This window comes from Bos grunniens, chromosome 9, assembly GCF_055505025.1.
Source record: "Bos grunniens cultivar Pamir isolate PY7600 chromosome 9, Bosgru_T2T1.0, whole genome shotgun sequence".
NCBI classification, from domain to species: Eukaryota; Metazoa; Chordata; class Mammalia; order Artiodactyla; family Bovidae; genus Bos; species Bos grunniens.
The window spans coordinates 66,427,589-66,455,319 of NC_141173.1; the positions used below are offsets into that span (position 1 = coordinate 66,427,589).

The 27,731-nt window shown below is 38.5% G+C and overlaps 1 protein-coding gene across 11 annotated transcripts in view; it reads right to left on the reverse strand.

Annotated features, from left to right (window-relative positions):
- The window catches only part of CYB5R4 (cytochrome b5 reductase 4), a 128,584-nt gene that overhangs the window by 24,704 nt on the left and 76,149 nt on the right, over positions 1-27,731 (reverse strand). For 5 of the 11 annotated variants that reach the window (XM_086316410.1, XM_086316414.1, XM_086316413.1 and 2 more), the window contains 4 exons: positions 24,094-24,126; positions 18,521-18,643; positions 6,270-6,410; positions 4,573-4,725 (listed from right to left, as the gene is read on the reverse strand). In XM_086316410.1, the coding sequence (XP_086172536.1) occupies positions 4,573-4,725; positions 6,270-6,410; positions 18,521-18,643; positions 24,094-24,126 (450 nt within the window). Of the gene's footprint in view, positions 1-3,230; positions 3,489-4,572; positions 4,726-6,269; positions 6,411-18,520; positions 18,644-24,093; positions 24,127-27,731 lie in introns of those variants that run through there. The other 6 variants (XM_086316419.1, XM_086316416.1, XM_086316415.1 and 3 more) reach the window with 2 other exon arrangements.

Consider the following 27,731-nt stretch of genomic DNA (forward strand, 5'->3'; position numbering starts at 1 on the left):
TTGCTGTACAGCAGAGACTGACACAACATGTAAATCAACTATACTTCAATTAAAAAAATTTTTTTAAACACAACTGGAAAAAAAACCCACAAAATAAAACAAGAGCTGTTCTGAATTCCTATTAAAAACAAAGCATGATCAGAAACCATACTTGGGGCACACTACTACCAAATCTACAATCAAAATATTTGAATAAACCCTTTTCTGGTATGCAACTGATATAATCTCTGTGCACCACTCAAATAAGAGAACTGTCTTCAGGACATTTCAGAAATTTTCAATGTAATATTAAAAATAATAAAAAAAATAAAGTCCATACTTTAAAAAACAATTTCAAATGCTCTGGTTTATTTTTAATGCTTGGCTGCTCATCTCTTTTCCCTTTCTTGTCCATGGCAGGATAGTAAGAATTGGGTAGTAATTGATGAGTTAAACATTAGAAAGTAACAGAAGCTCCCTGTTATAATTTGAAAGGAACCATGAGAGCAGAATATCCTCGGGAAAAAATCAGCTGTTTGTTTACTAAAGAAGCCTCACAGAATGATATTATCTTGATAATTTCTGTCCACAGTCCAGTCTTTCCAATGTCATAAAATTGATTAGACTCAGGCATGGACCTAATGCTACTCTAATTCACAAGAGATTAAAGCATACCTGCCAGAATGGCAACGATTTTCAGCAGACCACCTGCATCTAGTAACCTGAGCTCCATCCGGGACTTCCATTCCCAGTGCAGGAAGATAAAAAACTGGACTATTTGGAAGGTCAAAATAATCATATAAAATTGCTCAATGAACACAGAATTGAAACAAAGTGGATAGTTTGATAAGGTAGCTCCTATAGGTCATAATGGAGTTTCATGAGTTATCACTGTCATGCCAGTGTAAAACCCTCTAAGGGGCACCAGTGTCTGTGCCATGAGAGCTCCCCTAGATGAAATTGAAAAAACACTGGCCTTACTATTTCAGCTTTCCTTTTGCATGCTGTAGGCTGACTCTCCACTCTGTTTTGTGTTACACAATGTCTACAGATAGGTTGTAAGACCACTGGTTAAGTTTCCACCTTCTATATTACAATTGTGCTGTCAGTCCTTCACGAGGTCGTATCACCTTCATTAGATCCGTAGGTATTCCAAAATTCTATAGGTTCACATTTATGTTCAATATTTTGATTTATGTAACCAAAGATGACTCGTCACATTTGTTATATGTTGATTGCTGAGCTTAACTTTCAGATAGCAAAAATTTTCTCTATTTCCAAATTTCAGCAATCTATTTCACTCGATATTACTGCTAATGTGGTCTTAAAGGGGGAAGGGCACATTTATTGTTAGGCAAAAGACAGTGAAAAGCTGAAGACATAGAAAAAGGAGTAAAATAGTAAGGGAGGGAATCTCTAAATATTAGTAGATTTCATTATAGTCCCTTTATTAATTCTTTCAGAGTACTTTTATTAAAAGCCCATTATGTGCCAACTGCTCTGCTAGGGATGGGAAATACAAAGATAAGACAATCTATATCCTTAAACTCAAAGTTCTGTAAATAGGAAATATTATGTATTCTTATTCTAGAGCTATGAACAGTGTTAGTTACTGAGGGGTTCAGAAGAGGAGGGAAGTTTCATAAAGGAAGTGATATTTTTAAAAAATACTAAAACAAAGGTACTTGACAGGTAGAAAGAGGGTCAATGGGCATCCTACAAAGCTCATGTGTCAATGAATGAGGATGGCAAACTTGTAGAGCCTGAGTAGCACAAGTATTTTGTATAGTGAGAGGTGAAGCTGGAGAGTTCATCAAAGTCTTCATAGGCCATGAAAAGGGTGTAATCAGTTAGGTAATGGAGACCCATCCAAGGTATCAAACCTGCAGAGCAACATGATTAAATTGATTATCAGGGCAGATATGGATAAAGAACTGGAAAATGCAGATTAATAGTAAGATATCAGTTAAAGGCAACTGAGAGAGACCAGTTACAGATCAAGAGAGAAGTGATGAAGGATTGATCTAAGAGGTAGCAGAAAGGATAGAAAAGACAGATTAAAAAGCTACTGGGAGGTAGACTCATCAGAACTTAGCCACTGACTGGATTGGGAGGGAGGCAATGGTTGTCTGAGGAGGCCTTACAAATAGCTGAGAAAAGAAGAGAAGTGAAGGCAAAGGAGAAAAGGAAAGATATATCCATCTCAATGCAGAGTTCCAAAGAATAGCAAGGAGAGATAAGAAAGCCTTCCTAAGTGATCAATGCAAAGACATAGAAAACAATAGAATGGGAAAGACTAGAGCTCTCTTCAAGAAAATTAGAGACACCAAAAGAACATTTCAAGACAGAACATAAAAGAACATAAAAGACATCAAAAGAACATAAAAGACAGAAACAGTATGGACCTGACAGAAGCAGAAGATATCAAGAAGTGGCAAGAATGCACAGAAGTACTACTCAAAAAAGATCTTAATGACCCAGACAAACCACAATGGTGTGATCACTCACCTAGAGCCAGAAATCCTGGAATGTGAAGTCAAGTGGGCCTTAGGAACTATGAACTAATCACTATGAACAAAACTAGTGGAGGTGATGGAATTCCAGCTGAGCTTTTTCAAATCCTAAAAGATGATGCTGTGAAAGTGCTATATTCAATATGCCAGCAAATTTGGAAAACTCAGCATTGGCCACAGGACTGGAAAAGGTCAGTTTTCATTCTAATACTGAAGAAAGGCAATGCCAAAGAATGTTCAAATCACTGCACAATTGCACTCATTTCACATGCTAGCTAGCAAAGTAATGCTCAAAATTCTCCAAGCTAGGCTTCAACAGTATGTGAACCGAGAACTTCCAGATGTTCAGACTGGATGAAGAAAAGGCAGAAGAACCAGAGATCAAATTGTCAATATCTGTTGGCTCACAGAAAAAGCAAGAGAATTCCAGAAAAACGTCTACTTCTGCTTCACTGACTATGCTAAAGCCTTTGACTATGTGGAAAATTTTTCAAGAGATGGGAATACCAGACGACCTTACCTAACTCCTGAGAAATCTGTATGCAGTTCAAGTAACAGAACCGGACATGAAACAACAGACTGGTTCCAAATTGGGAAAGAAGTAAGTACGTCAAGGCTGTATATTGTCAGCCTGCTTATTTAACTTATATGCAGGGTACATCAGGTGAACACTTGATTAGATGAAGCACAAGCTAGAATCAAGACTCCGGAGAAGGCAATGGCACCCCACTCCAGTACTCTTGCCTGGAAAATCCCATGGATGGAGGAGCCTGGTAGGCTGCAGTCCATGGGGTTGCGAAGAGTTGGACACGACTGAGCAACTTCACTTTCACTTTTCACTTTCATGCATTGGAGAAGGAAATGGCAACCCACTCCAGTGTTCTTGCCTGGAGAATCCCAGGGATGGCGGAGCCTGGTGGGCTGCCGTCTATGGGGTTGCACAGAGTCGGACACAACTGAAGCGACTTAGCAGCAGTAGCAGCAGCAGAATCAAGACTGCAAGGAGAAAGACCAATAACCTCAGATATGCAGATGACATCACACTTATGGCAGAAAGCAGAGAGGAACTAAAGAGACTTGATGAAAGTGAAAGGAGAGAGTGAAAAAGTTGGTTTGAAACTCAACATTCAGAAAACTAAGATCATGGCATCTGGTACCATTACTTCATGGCATATAGATGAAGAAACAATGGAAAACAGTGACAGACTTTATTTTCTTGTGTTCCAAAATCACTGCAGATGATGACTTTAAATTGAAATTAACTTAAATTGAAATAAACATGAAATTAAGATGCTTGTTCCTTGGAAGAATAGCTATGACAAACCTAGACAGCATGTTAAAAAGCAGAGATATTACTTCACTGACAAAGGTCTGTATAGTCAAAGCTGTGGTTTTTCCAGTAGTCATGTATGGATGTGAGACTGAACCATAACGAAAGCTGAGTTTCAAAGAATTGATGCTTTTGAACTCTGGTGTTGGAGAAGACTCTTGAGAGTCTCTTGGATTGCAAGATCCAACCAGTCCATCCTAAAGGAAATCAGTCCTGAATATTCATTGGAAGGACTGATGCTGAAGCTGAAGCTCCAACACTTTGGCCATCTGATGCAAAGAACTGACTCATTGGAAAAGACCCTGATGCTGGGAAACATTGACGGCAGGAGGAGAAGGGGACAACAGAGGATGAGATGGTTGGATGGCATCACCGATGTGATGGCCATGAGTCTGAGTAGGCTCTGGGAGTTGGTGATGGGACAGGGAAGCCTGGGCATGCTGCAGTCTACAGGGTTGCAAAGAGTTGGACATGACTGAGTGATGAAACTGAACTGAACTGAATGGGAAGACTCAGGGAAGACTCAAGTTTCCAAATGGGGTGGAGGATGAACAGATAATATTTTGCAAAGAAGCAAAGAACAGATGAGGAATATGGAAGCAATATGGTGAGACTAAGAGAACACAACTTTGGCTGCAGACATGGTGAGTTTAAGATATTTGACAGATTCCACAAGGAAGTAACCAAAGGAGAGTGTAATATGTGATCCAATCTAGAACACAATCTAAATTAAAAAAAAAAAATACTAACCAATCTGAAGCTGATCAAGCTCTGGTGTGAAGAATCCAGCAGGGTAGATTTTGATCAAAAAGTAGATGTATATATTGTTGGGAAGAACTGGTTCCTTGAACTCTGAGAATAAGGAATCACATACAGGTGTATATGGCTTCACAATTTCAGTACCTCGAGAAAGTCAAAACAAAGAAATTCAATTCTAAAAATCTAAACAAATGAAGATGAAACATAAAAATGTTATGATGCTATCAGTATATATTTAAAACTGCACCCTTAATGTAATATATTTCTAACTATGTTCTATATGTATACAGCACATGCATATATACTCTAAGCCAAAATGTGTTGAAATAATTTTAACAAATCAGTAATTCACCATAATATGAATAACCTGTTTTTATTAAGTGTGGCATAAAATGATAGGATTTTATGCTAATAAACTTAAAACAACCATCTTTGCCATCAGCATATAAGCTTTGTAATGGGCCACAACAAAAATGGCATCAGAAGTTTACACAGAGATACAAGGAGATACTTACACAATAATTTTAATTATATACCAAATTTTTAACAATGAATACTGATGGCCAATGGGATAATTTGAGTTTTAGGAAGGCATGAATTTTTGAATTATTTTAACAATTTATCATTTTATGCATTATTTTGGTAATTGAAAAGAACACTAATCCAACTACTACTAAGAATATAAAAATAAAAAACAGGGTAAAATTAGTAAGAAGCCATGTTATATTTTAGCTAGCCAAAATCCAAAGAAAGAGGAGTTAACACATTTGAAAGACCAAAATTTTATACATGGCTCCCTCACATATATGAAATTAACTATGTGTAAATTAGATACAATACTTGGACAATAAATACACTGGGGAAGATATCAGTTATTGAATAACTTGGCATTAGTGATGATGAAGAGAAAAATTGAACAGTGTGTATAATACACTATATTTATCAAATCCTGGCTGGTAGTCTGTAAAGCTACTTGCTGGAAACACTAGGACTGACATGGGAATGTTACCTTTTCAGCTTCAACAGATTAAGAAGATATTAGACAACAGCTGGAAGGGTATTTAAAACGAGGTAATTTGGGGGTGAAAATAAAGGAAAGAGCATTTACACAGTAAGGAATACACTTACAAGAGCTTCTTTTACTGGTGGCACATGCAAGGAAATCATCTATAATCATCCACTCATTTTCAGCTTTATAAATTCAACTTCATAAACAACCTTGAACTTAAAACTGGCTAATAAGAGATGCTAGTGTATGTTTCTGGTAGCTGTCTTCACAGAAGACTGTGTGCTCTCTAATCTCTTTCTTTTAAGGCTTTGCTAATAACAGATTCCCTGTGGGAGGTAATGGCAACCCACTCTAGTATTCTTGCCTGGGAAATCCCAAGGACAGAGGAACCTGGCAGGTTGCAGAGTCAGAGACAACTTAGCAAGTAAACAACAACAAAAGTAATAAATTACAATGTTGGTGGCACCGTCTCTGTGACGAGTGACAATTTCTTTGCTCCACACAGTGATGCAGCGTAGCTAGAGTTCCCACTTGCAGGCACTCTGCATCCACAAACCCAGAAATGGGATATCACAAAGACCAGCTGCCCAGAAACGCTTCACTAATAACCTACATGGGTGCTTACATTAGTACTGATTACAAACTCCTTATTAAAGAAAATGTTTCTGCAAAGCCTCACCTGTAATAGGTAGCCTGAGGTAAACGTGTTGCCCAACTGGCACCTCAAGATGTGTGCTTGGTGGCAGCATTAAGCAGAACAGCTTCGTATCATGAGTCACATCTTCCTTGGAAACTAACTGGCATTTTCTGTAGAACAAACCTAGAAAGAAGTTCATTTTCTCTTAGTGACAAATAAATTAGGTAAGAAGTACTCCCAGACCCACTACTCAAAAGCACAGACTCAGCTTCTGCTCTTTAGTGAGCTTGAATTTCACTAACAGGTCTATGACATTAAAATAAATTCATCACTATTTTGAAAATCTTATAGTGTTAGTTTTTTCCATTTTACTTCCTGACATATCCATTTTCTAAAACCTGTAAATACTTCCGTAATTTGAAAAAACAGCTCTATAAAATGAGTGTTATTTGCTCATGTCTGTTTTTATAGCATGTTAAAACCATTACAGTATACAAAATGAAAGCCTAGTTTTTTCTTCTTAAATTTACTTTTTAAAATAATTTCATCCTTTATGCCTTTATCAATAGCTATATAATTAAACTGTAGATGTGAAAAATAGTTGATAACCATCAAAGTTCATTTTAAATTCTTTTCTTACAGAATGGCAAAGTCCTGAAACTCAACCATTTAAAGTTTAACAATACCAGCACTATTCAATAACTTATAAATATTTCTTTGATAAAGGCAGGAAAATATACATTCTTGTGTCTCTGTATGTGTGTTATATATACACAAACAAAATCTATATGTATATGAATTATAGGACATTTCAACAGTCAAAATATGATTAAAACAAAAATAAACAGGTTAATAAGGGTATAAGGTCTGATTATCTGGAAAAATTTAAATGAACTACTGAAGATTGCAGGTTTGTGGTACTAAAATACAAATAAAAGGAACCAAGTATTTCTATAAATACTGGAAATATCTGAAGTTAATACCCTAAGCTCAGGAAATATTTGCATACAGAGCAAAATAATACCATTGGATTAGAAGATCTTATTACAGAAGTTCTGAAAGCATAAATATTTTCACTGGCAAATTCTCTTTTGAATGTAAACAGCATACCAGAATAGACTAATGACACTGATTTGTTTCATAATTTCCTCTTTTTTATAAAACAGCATTCACAGAGATGTATCAGGAATTAATCCTAATAAGGCATCTTTGGCCATGTGAAGAGTCGACTCATTAGAAAAGACCCTGATGCTGGGAAAGACTGAAAGCAAAAGGGGGTGGCAGAGGATGAGACAGTTAGATAGCATCACCGATTCAATGGACATGAATCTGAGCAAACTCTGGATGGTACTGGAGGTCAGAGGAGGCTGGTGTGCTGCAGTCTGTGGGGTCGCAAAGAGTTGGACACGACTTAGCGACTGAACAAAAACAATAACAAAGCATCTTATTATCCTAATTAAGCTCTTTTTTCTAACCTAAAAATATTTAAGTAGGTAAAGATTTACTTCAGACCTTAGCATTTGAAGGCCCTACATCAAATAATCAATGGTTAGTAGAAAACTAAAATTCACATAGAATCCTAAGAAACCATTTTGGCCACAGTTTCATCCAATTCTCTTCCCTTTTCGCTTGGTGCCCCAAAGACCCTGGTCACTACATCTTTCTACCCGCTACCACGGTAGCTCAGCGTGCACACAAACTTAAGCGCACATCGTGGCCAAGGCAGAATTTAGACAAGATCATGGCCAAGGGCACCATCCCAGAATTATACCAGAAGGCCCAATCCAGTGCTAGACTGACGAAGGATCAAAGGAGCTAGGCTCACCCACAAGAAGAAATGAAGGTTCAGATGATCTCCTTTTCTCTTCCTCTAGACCCTTCCTGTGACCCAGAGTGGAAATATTGGGTTGGCCACAGAATTCATTCAGGATTTTCCATAAGGTGTTACAGAAAAACCGGAACAGATATTTGGCCAACCAATATGTGATGAGGGCTTCCCTTGTAACTCAGTGGGTAAAGAATCTACCTGCAATTCAGGAGACCTGGGTTCAATCCCTGGGTTGAGAAGATCCCCTGGAGGAGGAAATGGCAACCCACTCCAGTATTCTTGCCTAGAGAATCCCATGGACAGAGGAGCCTGGCAGGGTACAGTTCATGGGGTCACAAGAGTTGGACACGACTTACATGACTTAGCGACTAAATCACAATATGCAATGAGACCTCCAGGTCTAAACACATGAAAGTTATAAATCAGACAAATAACTGTTAATAAGTTCTGTGCTGCACCCTGAAATGTACCTTCATAATGCCCCTTTAGAAGGCTAGGTTCAAATTCAGGATTTGTGAACTCCTCAGAGTTCCATGCAGGAAGAAGGCAAGGGGATGAGAGTTGTACCCCCAAACTGTTAATGGCCTGAATCCTGCTCTTCTCAGTCCCGCTGTCTGACCCTGAGTGGAGCCTTGTGTGGATGTGGGGACACTAGCCCATATGTTCAAGCTTATCTACTTGCTGTCCCCATAACTAGCCTTGGCCACTCCTTGGATAGGCTTCCCAGGTGGCTCAGTGGTAAAGAACTGCCTGCCAATGCAGGAGACGCGGGTTTGATATCTGGATAGGGAAGATCCCCCAGAAAAGGGAATGGCTATCACTCCAGTATTTTTGCTTCGGAAACCCCATGGACAGGGGAGCCTGGTGGGCTATAGTCAATGGGGTCCCAAAGAGTCAGATACAACTTAGTGACTAAACAACAATTTCATGGATAGAAGTGGATTTGGGGTCATTTGCGCAGGGAATTCTGGGGCTCCAGATACCTGGAGTGCAGTGATTAAGGAAAGAGCTTCAATTCTGGGGGGACAATTCCTCGCTTTGCACCCTCCTCACCCTGTGAAGGATGTGCGGTTGGTGGAGAGCCCTTGTGTTGTTCCCCAAGCACGGAATCCAAGGTAGGTGTCCCTCATGAAAAGGTCCAGGGGCCACAGTGCTTTCCTCTAATCAAATCTAGTGCATACCCTCTGATGAAAAGACTCATCTTCAGACCTGACAATTTCACCTCTAGCCTTTGTCAGAAAGGATTTGTTACAGTAAGTCTGCATCTCTTCGACTGTACTTAAAACACAAGCAAACTCTGGGTTACAATGATGGACTGGCTTTCTAGACAGAGAAGTAACACGGAATTCCTGCTATTTAACACTGTGAGATAATGTCAGCATCTTTAAGTGTTAGTCGCTGAGCTGTGTGTGACTCTTTGCAATCCTATGGACTGTAGCCTGCCAGGCTCCTCTGTCTATGGGATTTCCCAGGCAAGAATACTGGAGAGGGTTGGCATTTCCTTCTCCAGGGGAACTTACTGACCCAGGGATCGAACCCTGGTCACCTGCATTCAATATCTTACCAATAAAATAATAAAACTGCCATAATTTCAATGGGACATGCTAACGATAGGTTCTAAAAGTCTTAAGAAAGATTTAAGAATGTTTTCGTCTTTCACTCTTTCACCTACACTGAAGAGAGAAGTCACATAGGCATGGACCTAAAGCATGGGGATAAAGGAAGATAAAGCAGATTTGTTGACCTGAGACTGAATAATGCTGGTATTAAGGTGTCAGGTTTTTGGTTTTATAAGCATAACTATACAAGAAAATGAAAAACTGAAAATAAATATGAGATGGTAAAACAAAAAACACAGGACAGAAAAACGTTTGTTCAGAAACCTAATGTTTTTTGGAAAAAAAAAAATCTTAATTTTTAAATTGGAGTACAGCAAAGTGATTCAGTTATATATATATATATATATATATATATATGTATACATGCATACACACACACACACACACACACACGTTCTTTTTCAGGTTTCTTTTCATTACGGATTATTCTAAGTTATTGAATATAGTTCCCTGTGCTATATGGTAGGTCCTTGTTATCTACTTTATGTACAGTAGTGTGTATCTTGGAGAAGGCAATGGCACCCCACTCCAGTACTCTTGCCTGGAAAATCCCATGGATGGAGGAGCCTGGTGGGCTGCAGTCCATGGGGTCACTAAGAGTCGGACACGACTGAGCGACTTCACTTTCACTTTTCACTTCCATGCATTGGAGAAGGAAATGGCAACCCACTCCAGTGTTCTTGCCTGGAGAATCCCAGGGATGGTGGAGCCTGGTGGGCTGCCGTCTACGGGGTCGCACAGAGCCGGACACGACTGAAGCGACGCAGCAGCAGCAGCAGCAGCAGTATGTATCTGTTAATCCCAGACTAAATTTTTTTAATAACATACAAATAATATTGAGATACTCAGGGTAACACTGCAACACTGAGGATAATATGGTAATTTGGGCATTCTTTATTCTTCTTGTTGAAAAGAAACTACAGCTTTCCTTCTAGAGAGTAGAATTTCACAAGGCAAAAATAAAGACAAAGTTCAGTGGGAGAGAGCTATGAAAGAGCACTGGATTGGGAGTCCACACCTTCCTGTTCTAAGTACTTTTTTTGTTTTTTTGGCCATGCCATGCAGCACGCAGGACCTCAGTTCCCAGACTAGGGATTAAACCCATGTGCCCCTGCAGGGGAAGTGTGGAGTCCTAACCACTGAATTCCCCTAGTGTTCTTTCAAAGCACCTGCTGCTGCTGCTGCTGCTGCTGCTGCTAAGTCGCTTCAGTTGTGTCTGACTCTGTGCGACCCCATAGACGGCAGCCCACCAGGCTCCCCCGTCCCTGGGATTCTCTAGGCAAGAACACTGGAGTGGGCTGCCATTTCCTTCTCCAATGCATGAAAGTGAAAAGTGAAAGTGAAGTCGCTCAGTCGTGTCCGACTCTAGCGACCCCATGGACTGCAGCCTACCAGGCTCCTCCATTCATGGGATTTTCCAGCCAAAAGTACTGGAGTGGGGTGCCACTGCTATTCACGCTCATTTTCCCTGCTGGAAACAGGGGCTTACAGAAGTTAAATAGTTTGCCCAAGATCACAGGGTCACTAGAGAAGATGTGGGATGGGGGAAGAAGTTATGAGAGTTTCTTGCCCCAACTCATAAACCTTGTTCAAAAAGTTTGAGAACTATAATTATAGACCAGTACATTGTCCTTTAGCATCTTCCTCATTTTAACCATGTCGGTTCAAACACAAATATCTATAGACTATCCCCCTACCCTTTACAACTCCCTAGTAACTATTTAATGTCCAAATTAAGGAACCAGTTCAGCAAGTCACCATCTATCTCAGGTACCTCTCTTCTTCAACATCCCCAGCAGGACACCTTGGGATTTCATCATGCTATTCAGAATAGTTTGTAATTGAAAATCTATGAATTATTTCTGGAATTTTCCATTTAATATTTTTGGACCACGACTGACCAAGGGTAAGTGAAACCTCAGAAAGCAAAGCTGCAAATAAAGTGGGGGCACTGTATCTGTCTTTGACTCTGATCTCGAACATGGGATTCCTAATATCCTGGTAAATTCCTAAGCAATAAGGGAAAACTAGGAACATCTTTGTTCTCATGTGGTGACTCTAGGTGGATTCCTGGATGGGGGCTGGTCACCAGAAAGACTGAATTATGGTCAAAAGTTTGCAATTTCCTGCTCCATACATAGCCCACCCTCTGGAGAGGAAAGAGGGGCTGGAAATGAACTTATGCAGAAGAAACAACAAAGTTTTAGTTATTATGTGCTTTTAAAAGTATTACATAAACTGCAATTATGCTGCTGTTTTTAAAAATTATTCAGCCTTTGTACTAATTTTGATAAGGTTTTCACTTAACCTCTGGTGGTTGCTGTTCAGTCACTACTAAGTCATGTCTGACTCTCTGCAGCCTCAAGGACTGCAGCACGCCAGGCTTCCCTGTCCTTCACCATCTCCTGGAGTTTGCTCAAACTCAGTGATGCTATCCAACCATCTCATCTGACCTTTTGTAATATAGCTTTACTATCCTCACTCAAACCACTCTTGCATATATGAGTAAGAAAACATTCATAACACATCTTCTAACACCCAGGATGATAAATGTGTATGGGTACATGCTTTTTCCAATTAGTAAACTGACAACAGAGCATAGACTCCTTTCTGTTTTAACTATCACTATTAAAAATAAATTTGAAATGTATTCAGTTCTTTTACTACCTTACCTAGCCTGATGTGAGCTGAATCTTTCTTTCAAAGTAAGGATTTTGTAGAGTTAAACATCAGTGTTAAGCTAAGAAAAAGGCAGCTTTTCTTCCAAGACTAGGTTCAATGGGGTCCTTAGACAATGAGGCCCATATCGTTTAGTAAGGTCGTCACTAGATTCGAACATCTCTGTGCTTATCACCTTTCCTCAGCTCCATAACTAATAATTCAGTCAACATTATACATTAAAGTGCTTGAATTCCAAGTTTTTAAACTTCATCTATTCTGTCTTTTAACACAGTATATAATTTCTTACTTATTTACAGCCTGCTCCATCTATCCTGTGTTTCTTCATATTCAGGCTGTTCTGCTAGAAATGAGAATAAGACAGCAACATGCTAACGCATCTTGTAATTAGTGTGCAAGTGACAACTTTACACCTGCTGGGCTGAGCAGACAATTTAAAAGCATAAGGTACCGTGAAGTCCTATTTGCTAGCCATAGGAGTCTCTTCTTTTCCAGTAATTCTGAATGACTGTTTTAGGCAGCAAAGAAACATGGCTGCACAGGCAATAAAGGGTTAGGAAGGGGCGAAGGGGTATCTTTATACACTGACAAGAAGAGCTGTTGTTCCTTATGACAGCAAACAGCTTGCCTGCAGAATCCCAGGCCCCGTAGAAAGCCTCAATTAAGTGACTGCTCACAAAGTGTCAACAAGCATGTTTACAGGTACAGACAGCACTTCTAGATGTGTACGCGTGTAGTGTTAGCAATTAAGAAGCCCTGATAAAAGCATAGTTCAAATTATGCAAAACTGCCATTTTTCTAGGTAAAAAATAAACAGCGGTGGTTTCATACAGTTCAGCATGATTTAAAAACACAGTTATAGATTCTATATGTATTTAATCTAAAGGTTTATAAGTGGCTATTGACATATCAAAATTATGACACAACTTTTCAAAATCTTGTTTATTCTTTAGTATCTCAATATTCATTTACTGAGCTGTTAGTTGTCAAATTTACAAAACAACCTTTGTGTGATGATCTGAATCCCTATACTAAAGGTAATCACAATTAAAATAAATTTTTAGGCTGGGTACAGAAATAGCAACCCAATATTCTATTAGTTTCTGACTCTTAATAGACAAGTTTATTAGTCATATCACACACACACCACACCACACAAATACTCACTCATAATCGTCATCTTTGAGAAGAAAAAAATAATTGGAAGTGCCCAAGTTACAAATGGTAGTCTGGTTATATTCATACAATTTAATTTATCAACTGTTACACCTGGATTAAAGGTAAAAAATGAAGTAGTTTCTCTGCTCTGATTATGTTCTTTGCTATATTTAAATCTTCTGTGTAAGTAAACTCTAGATTTGACGTGAGAAGTTATTGCATTAAAAGTCTTCAACTCACATGCTTAGTTTCAAACTTAAATTTTTTAACTAGGAAAAATGGAAGAAGCCAGCATGCTAATATCATAAAAATTGATAATTCTGGTAATACACATTGAAAATCTAGGAACCACATAATAGAGTAAACATTTAAACTTACTGACAGCAAGTTAAATCATAATATTTTGATGATGTAAGTATTCAGCTTTGCTAGTGCAGAAAATAACCTATAGTTTTTATCATGAGTTAGGGAAGAGAAAGGACAAAGAAGAAATGAATCTGTGCTAATTCAGGCAAATAAATAGAAAAAATCCCCTAAACTGAGTCATTTTCCAAAGCAGAAAATCTAATTCACTGAAAAATACAAGCGTGGCTCCAATTTCACACAAGAAAGCTAAAACAAACTATGGTGGCTCACGACTCAAGCCGAAATTTATAGCAGGGAGGAGAGAGTTCATGGAAAGCCTCAGGAAATTATAGGGAAGAATACTTGAGCAATGTTCATTCTAACTATTTCTAAATACAGGTCAACTTTGTTTCTCAGTATCATTTATTTCTAGGACTTAGCTTTTATCTGGTTTGCTATGATTTTTCAATCAGTCAGTCAGTCAGTTCAGTCGCTCAGTCGTGTCCGACTCTTTGCGACCCCATGAATCGCAGCACGCCAGGCCTCCCTGTCCATCACCAACTCCCGGAGTTCACTCAGATTCACGTCCATCGAGTCAGTGACGCCATCCAGCCATCTCATCCTCCGTCGTCCCCTTCTCCTCCTGCCCCCAATCCCTCCCAGCATCAGAGTCTAGACAGCCAGATAATTTCAGGGCAACAGATTTTACCTTAATAGTATCTTTTTTCATTTTCATGGTCTTTTACCTGTTCTCTTCTGATCTGCTGCATCTGCTATTATTCCTCTCTCTTCTGCCTACCTTATATCATGCAATTGAGACCTCCTGCTCTTGGAAAATGAATCTATTTGACCTTTCCCACATATGGCTTACATTTTCTTTCTCTGCCACCTGCAAAAGGTCTGGCACAATAAGTACCCAGTAATGATATCTGGAAAGTCCTTCATGACTTTCTTTTTTAAGTCACTTTCAAAACATTGCTTGAAATTCATCTTCATTCATGGGGAGTTGCTCAAGGTCAGATTGATCTGCATCTGATCACTTAAGGTTACCTTAGAATATATTCAAGTTTGCACTAAGTAACTTCCTCTTATTGGCCTATGTCTTGATATAAGTATTCTTTAACCCCATGTTTATGTATGTTATTTCTTCCACCTAGGAAAATAATTCTGATGTCATTTATTTGTTACATACCACAATACCTAAAATAGCATTCCACACACAATAAGTACTCAAAATGCAGCTACCCGATACTTTTCTGAAAATTAAAATATTATCTACAAATATATTTTTATAGTTTTAAATATTTAAAGATGGTAAACTGAATAGATGCAGTTAGTGTCTTCTAACCCTTCCCTAAAATAAAAGCAAAGATGGTGTGTGAATGTGTGTGTGTATGTGTGAGCGAGTGAGAGTGTTTGGTTGTTTTTTAAGGCATAGCCTGTAAGGATAGAAAAAACTAACTCAGTTAACTGGAAAGCTAAATCCCAAACTAGACATACAAAAAGCCAAGAATCAATCCATCTGTAATATAAGATCTCATTAAGGCTCAGAAATTGGCAGGACCAAGTATTTCTGGAATCAGAGGGAAGGCAGAACTAAAACTGCTTTCTGGATTAAAGTTCATTTAGGAAGCCTAGCTGTCTCCCCTAGCCCCACCTTTCTGAAGTCTTTCCCTATTTCACACAGCCACAGGCCGATTCTCTATTATTCTGGCAAAATATCAGAATTTTGCTCTCTTGTAGAGGGCAAAACATAGGGTCTCTGGATTGCGTATATTTTACAGGCTGAACCGTGTGCATCTCAATGTTCCACATTAAAGTCACGTCTCCAGTACTAGAGAATGCAACATATTTGGAAATGTGGTATTACAAAGTAAGTTAAAATGAGGTTGTTTGGATGGTTCCTAGTCCAATGAGCCTGATGTCCTTATAAGAAGAGGCAACAGGGACACAGACACAGAGGGAAGATCATGTGAAGACAGCCATCTACAAGCCAAGGAGACATGTCAGGAGAAGCCAACCCTACCAGAATCTTAGTGTCAGACTTTACCTTCAGACTGTGAGAAAATAAACTTCTGTTATTATCCCACTAAGTCTGCGGTACTTTTTTATGGCAACCAGCTCAGAGGTTAGAGCGTCTGCCTGCAATGCGGGAGACCTGGGTTCGATACCTGGGTCGGGAAGATCCCCTGGAGAAGGAAACGGCAACCCACTCCAGTATTCTTGCCTGGAGAATCCCATGGATGGAGGAGCCTGGTGGGCTACAGTTCACAGGGTCGCAAACTGAGTGACTTCACTTTCACTTTAGTAGACTAATACAGGACAGTTGACAAAACAAATCTTAAAAAGGAAATTAAAGTTTACAGATACCCCTGCCTTCTTTTCCCATGTAATTTTTGAAATGTTGGGTGCAAGGTAGAAACTGTTTAGAGACTCCAGCAAAACACTGGCATCAGACTTTTCTGATCCAGCCACACAGTGAATGTTTCTTTTCTGATCCAAAGAAAGGATCCAGCCACACAGCCAATGTTATTGTCAGCAAGCAAGGCCCCACACACAGTTTTCAACTAGCTTTTAGAGTTCAACCCAGAAATACGCACAGTCAAGGATCAGCAGACATTCAAAGGAAGCATCTAATATGAAAGACAGACCAAAACGAGGCTAGGCTACACAGGGAAACAAAAACTCTAAAACACTATCAGTAATTCTCAAAAAGCTAAGAGAAGGGAGCAAATAGGATGCTAAAACAAATAAAAATCAAAAGAGTTCTCTAAAGTTAAAAATATGAAAGTAGAAATGAGTTACTCAACAGCAGAGTTAGAAGACAGCTGAAAACAACTCTCAAAAAGTAGAGCAAAAGGACAAAATTGAAAATGAGAGAGAAAAGACAAGATACATAGAGAACTGGTTAAGAAGGCTTAAAATAAGATCATTTTTAGGGACTTCCCTGGTTGGTGGTCCAGTGGTTAATATTCCACGGATGGAGGAGCCTGGTGGGCTACAATCGACGGGGTCGCAAAGAGTCGGACACGACTGAGCGACTTCACTTTCACTTTTGTAGACTAATACAGGACAGTTGACAAAACAAATTTTAAAAAGGAAATTAAAGTTTACAGATACCCCTGCCTTCTGCAGGAGAGACATGGGTTCCATCCCTGGTCTGGGAACTAAGATCCCACCCCACGCCGTGGGCTGACTAAGCCATAGCTACTGAGCCCGCACGCTCTAGAGCAGTGTTCCTCAGCAAGAGAAGCCACTGCAACATGAAGCCTGAGCACCACATTAGCCAAAGCCAGAGCACATCAATGAAGACCAGGTGTGCCACATCAAAGGGCCCAGTGCAGCCAAAAATAAATAAATAAAAAATAACCTATTTTTTTTAAAGTCTTAAAAAAAAAAGAACACTTCTAAAAAGTAAAAACAGACCATGGAGGGATGACAAATAAGTACTTTCCAGATACATGTGTCTTAAGCTTCCATAATGGAAAGATTAGCACAAAGGATGACCATTTGGCACAAAAGTTGAAAACAGACCTCCATTAAGGTCTATCAAACTATGAAATTTCAAAACACTTGGAACAAGAGGCAAATCCTACCAATTTCCAAAGAAAATATGGAGTGCATTCACTTTGTGAAAATTCATCAAGCAGGAACACTTATAATATGCACCTTTGCCTGTAAGATGTTACACTTAAAATGAATGGTATTATCTTTAGGAAGTAAACTGGTACTCTTGCCTGGAAAATCCCATGGGTGGAGGAGCCTGGTAGGCTGTAGTCCATGGGGTTGCGAAGAGTCGGACACGACTGAGCGACTTCACTTTAACTTTTCATTTCATGCATTGGAGAAGGAAATGGCAACTCACTCCAGTGCTCTTGCCTGGAGAATCCCAGGGATAGGGGAGCCTGGTGGGCTTCTGTCTCTGGGGTTGCACAGAGTCGGACATGACTGAAGCGACTTAGCAGCAGCAGCAGTAGCAGAGGCAATAAACGTGCCTTCTCTAATAGAAAAAAATTAGATATGCCTACAGGGCATCAACTTTACTTGTTTTTGCACCTTTTGTAAAAGGGAACCTGGAGGAATGAAGGAGTGAAGGAATGAAAGGTCTAAATGGGTATTCTCCATTTAGCTATCATTACTGAATGACCCCATTATGCCTAAACATTAGATAGCAGAGTCAGAAATGTAATCTCTGTTTAAAAAAAAAAAAAAAAAAAAAAGGGAGGGTAACAAACCCAATGCCCCATTTCAATTCTTTAGAAAGAGATACACAGAGAAGGCAATGGCACCCCACTCCAGTACTCTTGCCTGGAAAATCCCATGGATGGAGGAGCCTGGTAGGCTGCAGTCCATGGGGTCTTGAAGAGTTGGACACGACTGAGCAACTTCACTTTCACTTTTCACTTTCATGCACTGGAGAAGGAAATGGCAACCCATTCCAGTCTTCTTGCCTGGAGAATCCCAGGGACGGGGGAGCCTGGTGAGCTGCCGTCTATGGGGTTGCACAGAGTTGGACACGACTGAATCGACTTAGCAGCAGCAGCAGCAGAAAGAGATACAAGGACCCTTTGGCTCACTCAAAGTGGCCCTCCAAATTCTGGTACAACTAAGCCACTGACATACATTTTCATGAACCCAGGACTCAAAATAACAGCATAGCCTACCTGTATCTTTCTTTGGAATAAATGAATTATGATTCTCCTGGGGATGACCAAGGCATTTCCAAGAAGTATTCTCTTTTTTCTTCAGGACGATCTCTATTTTTCCCACATTCTCAACAACTAGCACTAAAAGAAGATAAACTCCATTTGTATTCATTGATATTAAATATGAGAGTTTATTTTTAAACCAGTCTCTCTCAAACAACCCAAATGCCCTGATCTGATATGAATGACATTGATCATTAGTGAAATAAATAAAATTTTTGGTACATATTCCTCAAAATTGTTTATGCCTTATATGATGTTAAATCCAGTTTATCTTAAATTCAGACTAATGTCTTTCAAATTGATGTATCAGGGGCCAAACTAATACATAATGCTGGTTTTCATATAAGCTCAAATAGAGCCATGGCAACTAACACACAACTTAAAAAAAAAAACCTTAAATATACAAACTAGCCATTGAATGAATCGACAAAAGCAAATTTAATTTATACTGTATTAACATTTCTTGGGATCTGAGAGAGTCTTATGAGTGAATTCAGTAAACCAATATTGAGCTTAATAAACAGAAAAGGCTCCAGGAGAATGAATCCCTATAAATTATCCTTATAATTATCAATCTTTGATAATTAAAAATGTTTTATATTATCTTATTTTTGAATATTTGAAATAGTTTAGAATATATGAATATAATATTAATCATGTAATAAGCTTTATTTTTATTTTATTTTTTCTTTTATTCTAAGTACATTTTTATTTTAAGGCCCTTTTAAGGAATGTGGGCATGAAAGGCCAGAAGACAGTCTTTTTGATCATGGACACTGAGATTCAAGAGGAAGCTTTTCTAGAGGATATTGACAGTGTGCTCAATACTGGAGAAGTACCTAACATTTTTGCAGCAGATGAAAAACAAGAAGTGATGAAGGTAAATGCTTTTCAGGGAGTGCTGCTGCCAACTCAGAAAGGTTAGCTTGAAACTTTTCTATTCTTCAATATAAATATGGCTTGTGTAGAGAATTTTGGTAATCAAAAACTTTTTTTGTTTTTTTTTTTAATTTAAAAAAGTTTTAAAAATATAAATTTATTTTAATTGGAGGCTAATTACTTTACAATATTGTAGTGGTTTTGAAATACATTGAAATGAATCTGCCATGGGTGTACATGTGTTTCCCCATCCTGAATCCCTCTCCCACTTCCCTCCTCATCCCATCCCTCTGGGTCATCCCAAGTACACCAGTCCTGAGCACCCTGTCTCATGCATTGAACCTGGACTGGCGATTCGTTTCACGTATGATAATATACATGTTTCAATGCCATTCTTCCAAATCATCCCACCCTCGCCCTCTCCCACAGAGTCCAAAAGACTGTTCTATACATCTGTGTCTCTTTTGCTGTCTCGCATACAGGGTTAGTATTACCATCTTTCTAAATTCCATATATATGCGTTAATATACTGTATTGGTGTTTTTCTTTCTGGCTTACTTCACTCTGTATAATAGGCTCCAGTGTCATCCACCTCATGAGAACTGATTCAAATGTATTCTTTCTAATGGTTGAGTAATATTCCATTGTGTATATGTACCACAGCTTTCTTATCCATTCATCTGCTGATGGACATCTAGGTTGATTCCATGTTCTGGCTATTATAAACAGTGCTGTGATGAACATTGGGGTACATGTGTCTCTTTCAATTCTGGTTTCCTCAGTGTATGCCCAGCAGTGGGATTGCTGGGTCATATGGCAGTTCTATTTTCAGTTTTTTAAGGAATCTCCACACTGTTCTCCATAGTGGCTGTACTAGTTTGCATTCCCACCAACAGTGTAAGAGGGTTCCCTTTTCTCCACACCCTCTCCAGCATTTATTGCTTGTAGGCTTTTGGATAGCAGCCATTCTGACTGGCCATTGACCTCACTGTAGTTTTGACTTGCATTTCTCTGACAATGAGTGATGTTGAGCATCTTTTCATGTGTTTGTTAGCCATCTGTATGTCTTCTTTGGAGAAATGTCTGTTTGGTTCTTTGGACTATTTTTTGATTGGGTCGTTTATTTTTCTGGAATTGAGCTGCAGGAGTTGCTTGTATATTTTTGAGATTAATTCTTTGTCAGTTGCTTCATTTGCTATTATTTTCTCCCATTCTGAAGGCTGTCTTTTCACCTTGCTTATAGTTTCCTTTGTTGTGCAAAAGCTTTTAAGTTTAACTAGGTCCCACTTGTTTATTTTTGTTTTTATTTCCAATATTCTGGGAGGTGGATCATAGAGGATCCCGCTGTGATTTATGTCGGAGAGTGTTTTGCCTATGTTTTCTTCTAGGAGTTTTATAGTTTTTGGTCTTACGTTTAGATCTTTAATCCATTTTGAGTTTATTTTTGTGTATGGTGTTAGAAAGTGTTCTAGTTTCATTCTTTTACAAGTGGTTGACCAGTTTTCCCAGCACCACTTGTTAAAGAGATTGTCTTTTCTCTGTTGTATATTTTGGCCTACTTTGTCAAAGATAAGGCGTCCATAGGAGCATGGATTTATCTCTGGGTTTTCTGTTTTGTTCCATTGATCTATATTCCTGTCTTTGTGCCAGTACCATACTGTCTTGATGACTGTGGCTTTGTAGTAGAGCCTGAAGTCAGGCAGGTTGATTCCTCCAGTTCCATTCTTCTTTCTCAAGATTGCTTTGGCTATTTGAGGTTTTTTGTATTTCCATACAAATTGTGAAATTATTTGTTCTAGCTCTGTGAAGAATACCGTTGGTAGCTTGATAGGGATTGCATTGAATCTATAGATTGCTTTGGGTAGTATACTCATTTTCACTATATTGATTCTTCTGATCCATGAACATGGTATATTTCTCCATCTATTAGTGTCCTCTTTGATTTCTTTCACCAGTGTTTTATAGTTTTCTATATATAGGTCTTTTGTTTCTTTAGGTAGATATATTCCTAAGTATTCTATTCATTTCATTGCAATGGTGACTGGAATTGTTTCCTTAATTTCTTTCTGTTTTCTCATTGTGAGTGTATAGGAATGCAAGGGATTTCTGTGTGTTAATTTTATATCCTGAAACTTTACTATATTCATTGATTAGCTCTAGTAATTTTCTGGTGGAGTCTTTAGGGTTTTCTATGTGGAGGATCATGTCACCTGAAAACAGTGAGAGTTTTACTTCTTCTTTTCCAATCTGTATTCCTTTTATTTCTTTTTCTTCTCTGATTGCTGTGGCCAAAACTTTCAAAACTATGTTGAGTAGCAGTGGTGAAAGTGGGCACCCTTGTCTTGTTCCTGACTCTAGGGGAAATGCTTTCAATTTTTCACCATCGAGGATAAAGTTTGCTGTGGGTTTGTCATATATAGCTTTTATTATGTTGAGGTATGTTCCTTCTATTCCTGCTTTCTGTAGGTTTTTTTTTTTTTAATCATAAATGGATGTTGATTTTGTCAAAGGCTTTCTCTGCATCTTGAGATAATCACATGGTTTTTATCTTTCAATTTGTTAATGTGGTGTATTATGTCGATTGATTTGCAGATATTGAAGAATCCTTGCATCCCTGGGATAAAGCCCACTTGGTCATGATGTATGATCTTTTTAATGTGTTGTTGGATTCTGTTTGCTAGAATTTTATTAAGGATTTTTGCATCTATGTTCATCAGTGATATTGGCCTGTAGTTTTATTTTTTTGTGGCATCTTTGTCTGATTTTGGTATTAGGGTGATGGGGCTTCATAGAATGAGTTTGGAAGTTCACCTTCCTCTGCAATTTTCTGAAAGAGTTTGAGTAGGATAGGTGTTAGCTCTCCTCTAAATTTTTGGTAGAATTCAGTTGTGAAGCCATCTGGTCCTGGTCTTTTGTTTGTTGGAAGATTTCTGATTACAGTTTCAATTTCCGTGCTTGTGATGGGTCTGTTAAGATTTTCTATTTCTTCCTGGTTCAGTTTTGGAAAGTTGTACTTTTCTAAGAATTTGTCCATTTCTTCCAAGTTGTCCATTTTACTGGCACATCGCTGCTGACAGTAGTCTCTTATGATCCTTTGTATTTCTGTGTTGTCTGTTATGATCTCTCCATTTTCATTTCTAATTTTGTTGATTTGATTATTCTCCCTTTGTTTCTTGAGCCTGGCTAATGATTTGTCAATTTTATTTATCTTCTCAAAGAACCAGCTTTTGGCTTTGTTGATATAATAAGCTTTAAAAGGTGATTATATTTTATGAATTAAATGTGTTTTTAAATATTTAAAGTATATTTCTTTTTGCCTTTAGAAACAATATTAGTCTTCCTCACTGTAAACATAGAAATCAGCAGCAATTTAACAACTTTTAAAGACAGCATAGTCGGATGAATTCAGTTCCATGAGCACTGATTTGAAGCTTAATAGACAAAAAAGTCCTTGACTTCAAAGAGTTTAATTAATATAATTTATAGAACTTACTATGGTGTATATAGAAAAAGGAAGGTACAGAACCAGTGTAATGTAATCTCACAGTGCTTTAAAATGAGAAACCACATATATACAAATATAGAGTAGAATATTATTCAGCCTTATAAAAGGGAATCCTGATAGCTGTAACAATCTATGATAAACCTAGAGGGCATTATACTAAGTGAAGTAAATAAAACAGAGAAGACAAATGCATGGTATCACTTATATGTGCAAATTAAAAAAAAAGTCAAACTCAAAGAAACAGTAGCAAAACAGTGCCAGGCGTCAGGGATGAGGGGGAAATAGGAAGAGGTTGACAAAAGAGTATGAAATTTCAGCTATAAGGTGAATAAGGTCTGAAGATCTCATGTATAACATGGTGACTGCAGTTGATGATACTGTCTTGTATAACTGAAATTATACAAAAGGTAAACATGTGAGATGATGGATGTGTTAATTTGATTGTGTGAATCTTCACAATGTATACCTTTATTGAATCAACATCTTGTATACTTTAAATCTTTAAACAGATCACAATTTTGTTAATTATATCTCAATAAAGCTAAAGAAAAAAAAAAAACTACCATTCTCTGATGAGTTTTCTATTGTTAAACAGCTGTGTAAAATCCATTGTACATTTATATGTAATGATATACATAATTTAATATGCTTTGGGTCTTCTGCATTGTAAGCAGACGCTTTACCATCTGAGCTACCAGGGAAGTCCTTGTTAACATTAAATATTTATATATACACCTAAGAAAAACTTGTCTGGTAACATGTATTTCTATAAGCTACACGTCAGGAGTAGGGCAGGAGGGAAGAATGGAAGACAAGAATTTTTTTTCTAGTGAGAGGAAATGAAAAGGGCACAGATGAAATGAATAAGGGAAAAGGAACAAGGGGTAGGAGGAACTGAAACCAGATGGAAAAGGTATATTTAAAAATTAACATATATGTTTATATAGAAAACATCATATCCCTGTTCTGCAACATGAAAATATACATGTGAACAATAAGACAAACTGCTGTCCCCTCATACATGCATATGTATATGTGTGTATATGTACATACATACATTACATTGGTAGCTGTCCCCCCATGGGTGTGTATGTATGTGTGTGTGTGTGTATATGTACATACATACATAATGTTGGTAGCTTACCAGAAAAATCTTCTTGAATCTCATGACTCAGGGCTGGAGAAAAAGAAAAAAAAATTCAGTTAAGATCCAACTTCAATTCCTACAGTCTACAAACACGGTATAAGATCATTTAAATGGTTCTTTCATGCACTATTTTTTTCAAATCTCTCAAACATATCCTAAGAAACCATAAGAAAAACTGAATGCAACCAAAATGTATATACTTTGAGAAAAAATATTTAAATATATTCTTTTAGTTGTTCCATTTCTCTCCTTATTAACTAAAGAGCAAATATTCAGTTGCCCACAAGTGGGTAACCCACACTGGTTTAAGGGTGGTCCCAGCCTGACAAATCCTACAAACCAAGAAAGGAGCAGGGCAGGGAGAGAGGCAGCACATGAAACACACAAGCTCCAGGGTGTGCACAAGTACATGTGAGGGTAGGCCAGGTCTGGGTCTGGATAAATTTTTCTTTTCTTATTGTTCTCTAAGTTGGATAGTCATTTAGAAGAACTGTACAAAAAAGATCTTCACAACCCAAATAATCACGACGGTGTGATCACTCAACTAGAGCCAGAAATCCTGGAATGTGAAGTCAAGTGGGCCTTAGGAAGCATCACTATGAACAAAGCTAGAGGAGGTGATGGAATTCCAGTTCAGCTATTTCAAATCCTAAAAGATGATGCTGTGAAAGTGCTGCACTCAATATGCCAGCAAATTTGGAAAACTCAGCAGTGGCCACAGCACTAGAAAAGGTCAGTTTTCATTCCAATCCCAAAGAAAGGCAATGCCAAAGAATGCTCAAACTACCACACAATTGCACTCATCTCACATGCTAGTAAAGTAATGTTCAAAATTCTCTAAGCCAGGCTTCAGCAATATGTGAACTGTGAACTTCCAGATGTTCAAGCTGGTTTTAGAAAAGGCAAAGGAACCAGAGATCAAATTGCCAATATCCACTGGATCATTGAAAAAGCAAGAGTTTCAGAAAAACATCTATTTCTGTTTTACTGACTATGCCAAAGCCTGTGACCGTGTGGATCACAATAAACTGTGGAAAATTCTTCAAGAGATGTGACTACCAGACCAACTGACTTGCCTCTTGAGAAACCTGCATGCAGGTCAGAAAGCAACAGTTAGAACTGGACATGGAACAACAGACTAGTTCCAAATAGGAAAAGGAGTACGTCAAGGCTGTATATTGTCACTCTGCTTATTTAACTTCTATGCAGAATACATTATGAGAAACACTGGGCTAGATGAAGCACAAGCTGGAATCAAGATTGCTGGGAGAAATATCAATAACCTCAGATATATGCAGATGACACCACCCTTATGGCAGAAGTGAAGAAAAACTAAAAAGCCTCTTGATGAAAGTAAAGAGGAGAGTGAAAAAGTTGGCCTAAAGCTCAACATTCAGAAAACTAAGATCATGGCATCCAGTCCCATCACTTCATGGGAAATAGATGGGGAAACAGTGGCTGACTTTATTTTTTGAGGCTCCAAAATCACTGCAGATGGTGATTGCAGCCATGAAATTAAAAGATGTTTACTGCTTGGAAGGAAAGTTATGACCAACCTAGACAGCATATTAAAAAGCAGAGACATTATTTTGTCAACAAAGGTCCGTCTACCAGTCAAGGCTATGGTTTTTCCAGTAGTCATGAATGGATGTGAGAGCTGGACTATAAAGAAAGCTGAGCACCAAAGAATTGATGCTTTTGAACTGTGGTGTTAGAGAAGACTCTTGAGGGTCCCTTGGACTGCAAGGAGATTCAACCAGTCCATCCTAAAAGAGATCAGTCCTGGGTGTTCATTGGAAGGACTGATGTTGAAGCTGCTCCAATACTTTGGCTACCTGATGCCAAGAGCTGACTCATTTGAAAAGAGCCTGATGCTGGGTAAGATTGAGGGCAGGAGGAGAAGGGGAAGACAGAGGAAGAGATGTTTGGGTGGCATCGCTGACTCAGCAGACATGAGTTTGGGTAAACTCCGGGAGTTGGTGATGGACAGGAAGGCCTGGCGTACTGTGGTTCATGCGGTCGCAAGAGTCAGACATGACTGAGTGACTGAACTGAACTGAACTGTGTGTCACACACTTTGCAGATGCTGTGGGTACCACAGTTAGGGAAAGGGAAAAATCTGTGCCTTTCCAGAACTTACATCCCAGAAGGGGGAGATGAAGTATTTTTACAAACATCTGTTCTAAAGTTCTCTATGTTAATATGGTTCTGTGAAACTTACCATTTTGATTCTGATTTAATATTAGCAACCAGGAGTTTCACATTTTTGACTGTGGAGCTTTTGTTTTCTCATATATGTGCTAGCTACAGTTAGCTATGATGTGAACAGCACTAGCCATAAAATATTTGAAACATAATAAATGCTGACACAAAAGTCTTTGTTAAAAAAAAAAAACATGACGGAGCTAATGAATAATATATATTTTTTTAGACATCTGAGTTTTTTGTTAAAACTCTCCCTAAGAGGCAATGTATATTAGATCTTATGCAGGTAAAAAATAAGATAGGATGTACTTCCAGAAGAAAGGTGTAAGAATTGAGGTTGATTAATCTAATGAATGGGGGAAAATAAGAAACAAAAAACATTTGTCAACTTCAATCAAATTTACGAATAAATGTCCTTCATTAAGAAAACCATGAGCAGAATCCCAAGTCAGCTGAGATCTGGAGATTTTCAGTTTGTTTTACAAAAGTAAACAGAACATTCTTTACATAAGAATGCATGCTTAAGATACAGTTTTCTTCTTGTTGTTTTGGTTTGTTTCCTTTTTACTTTTTAACTGGAATATTACTTTCTTTGAAGGAGAAAAGGATGAAATCCTAGAGTCATTACAGGTGAGAAATGGATTAGGAATCTGCTACTAATACCTTTGATTCCAGATTTCAGTCCTGAGTTCTTTCTCCTGATATATCTGCAACCTCTCAAAACAGACAGAAGTGAATTATATGGTTGGGCTCTGGCTGTGAAGGGACAGGCACTGGAGGGTATAGTACAACCTTGTGGCCTAGGCTACTGTGATGTAGCCTCTGACTTCCCATGACAGAGCTGGCAGGAGATAGGCCAGGAAGAGTGCCTGGTGATGTCCACTCAGCAGGAGCACATGACAGGCAGGCCTCTGGAGATGTGTTTGCAGGTATTAAGTAATATGATCTTACAAAGCTGGGCCAGCAAGTATTTCATATGACTGATTTCGATCACATCTAATCAAACTGTTTAAACTTGGGAAAAGTGAGGTCATACTGCCATTTGCTAGCCCTTTCACTAGTCTAAAGAAATAATGGGGAAAAAACAAACAAACAAACAAAAAAACCCAAAACTGATCATAAAATGATAAACCAGGCTTCTCTGGTGCCTCAATGATGAAGACCTGCCAATGCAGGAGACACAGGTTTGATCCTAGCCCAGAAGTTCCAACACGCCATGGAGCAGCTGGGCCCGCGCACCACAACTATTGAGCCTGTGCTCTAGAGCCCGGGAGCCATAACTACGGAGCCCATGTGGCACAACTGCTAAAGCCCGCATGCCCCGGAATCCATGCTCCACAGCAAGAGAAGACACCACAAGAAGAAGCCTATGCACTGCAGCTAGAGAGCAGACCCCACTCGCCACAATAAGAGAAAGTCCACAGAGGAAC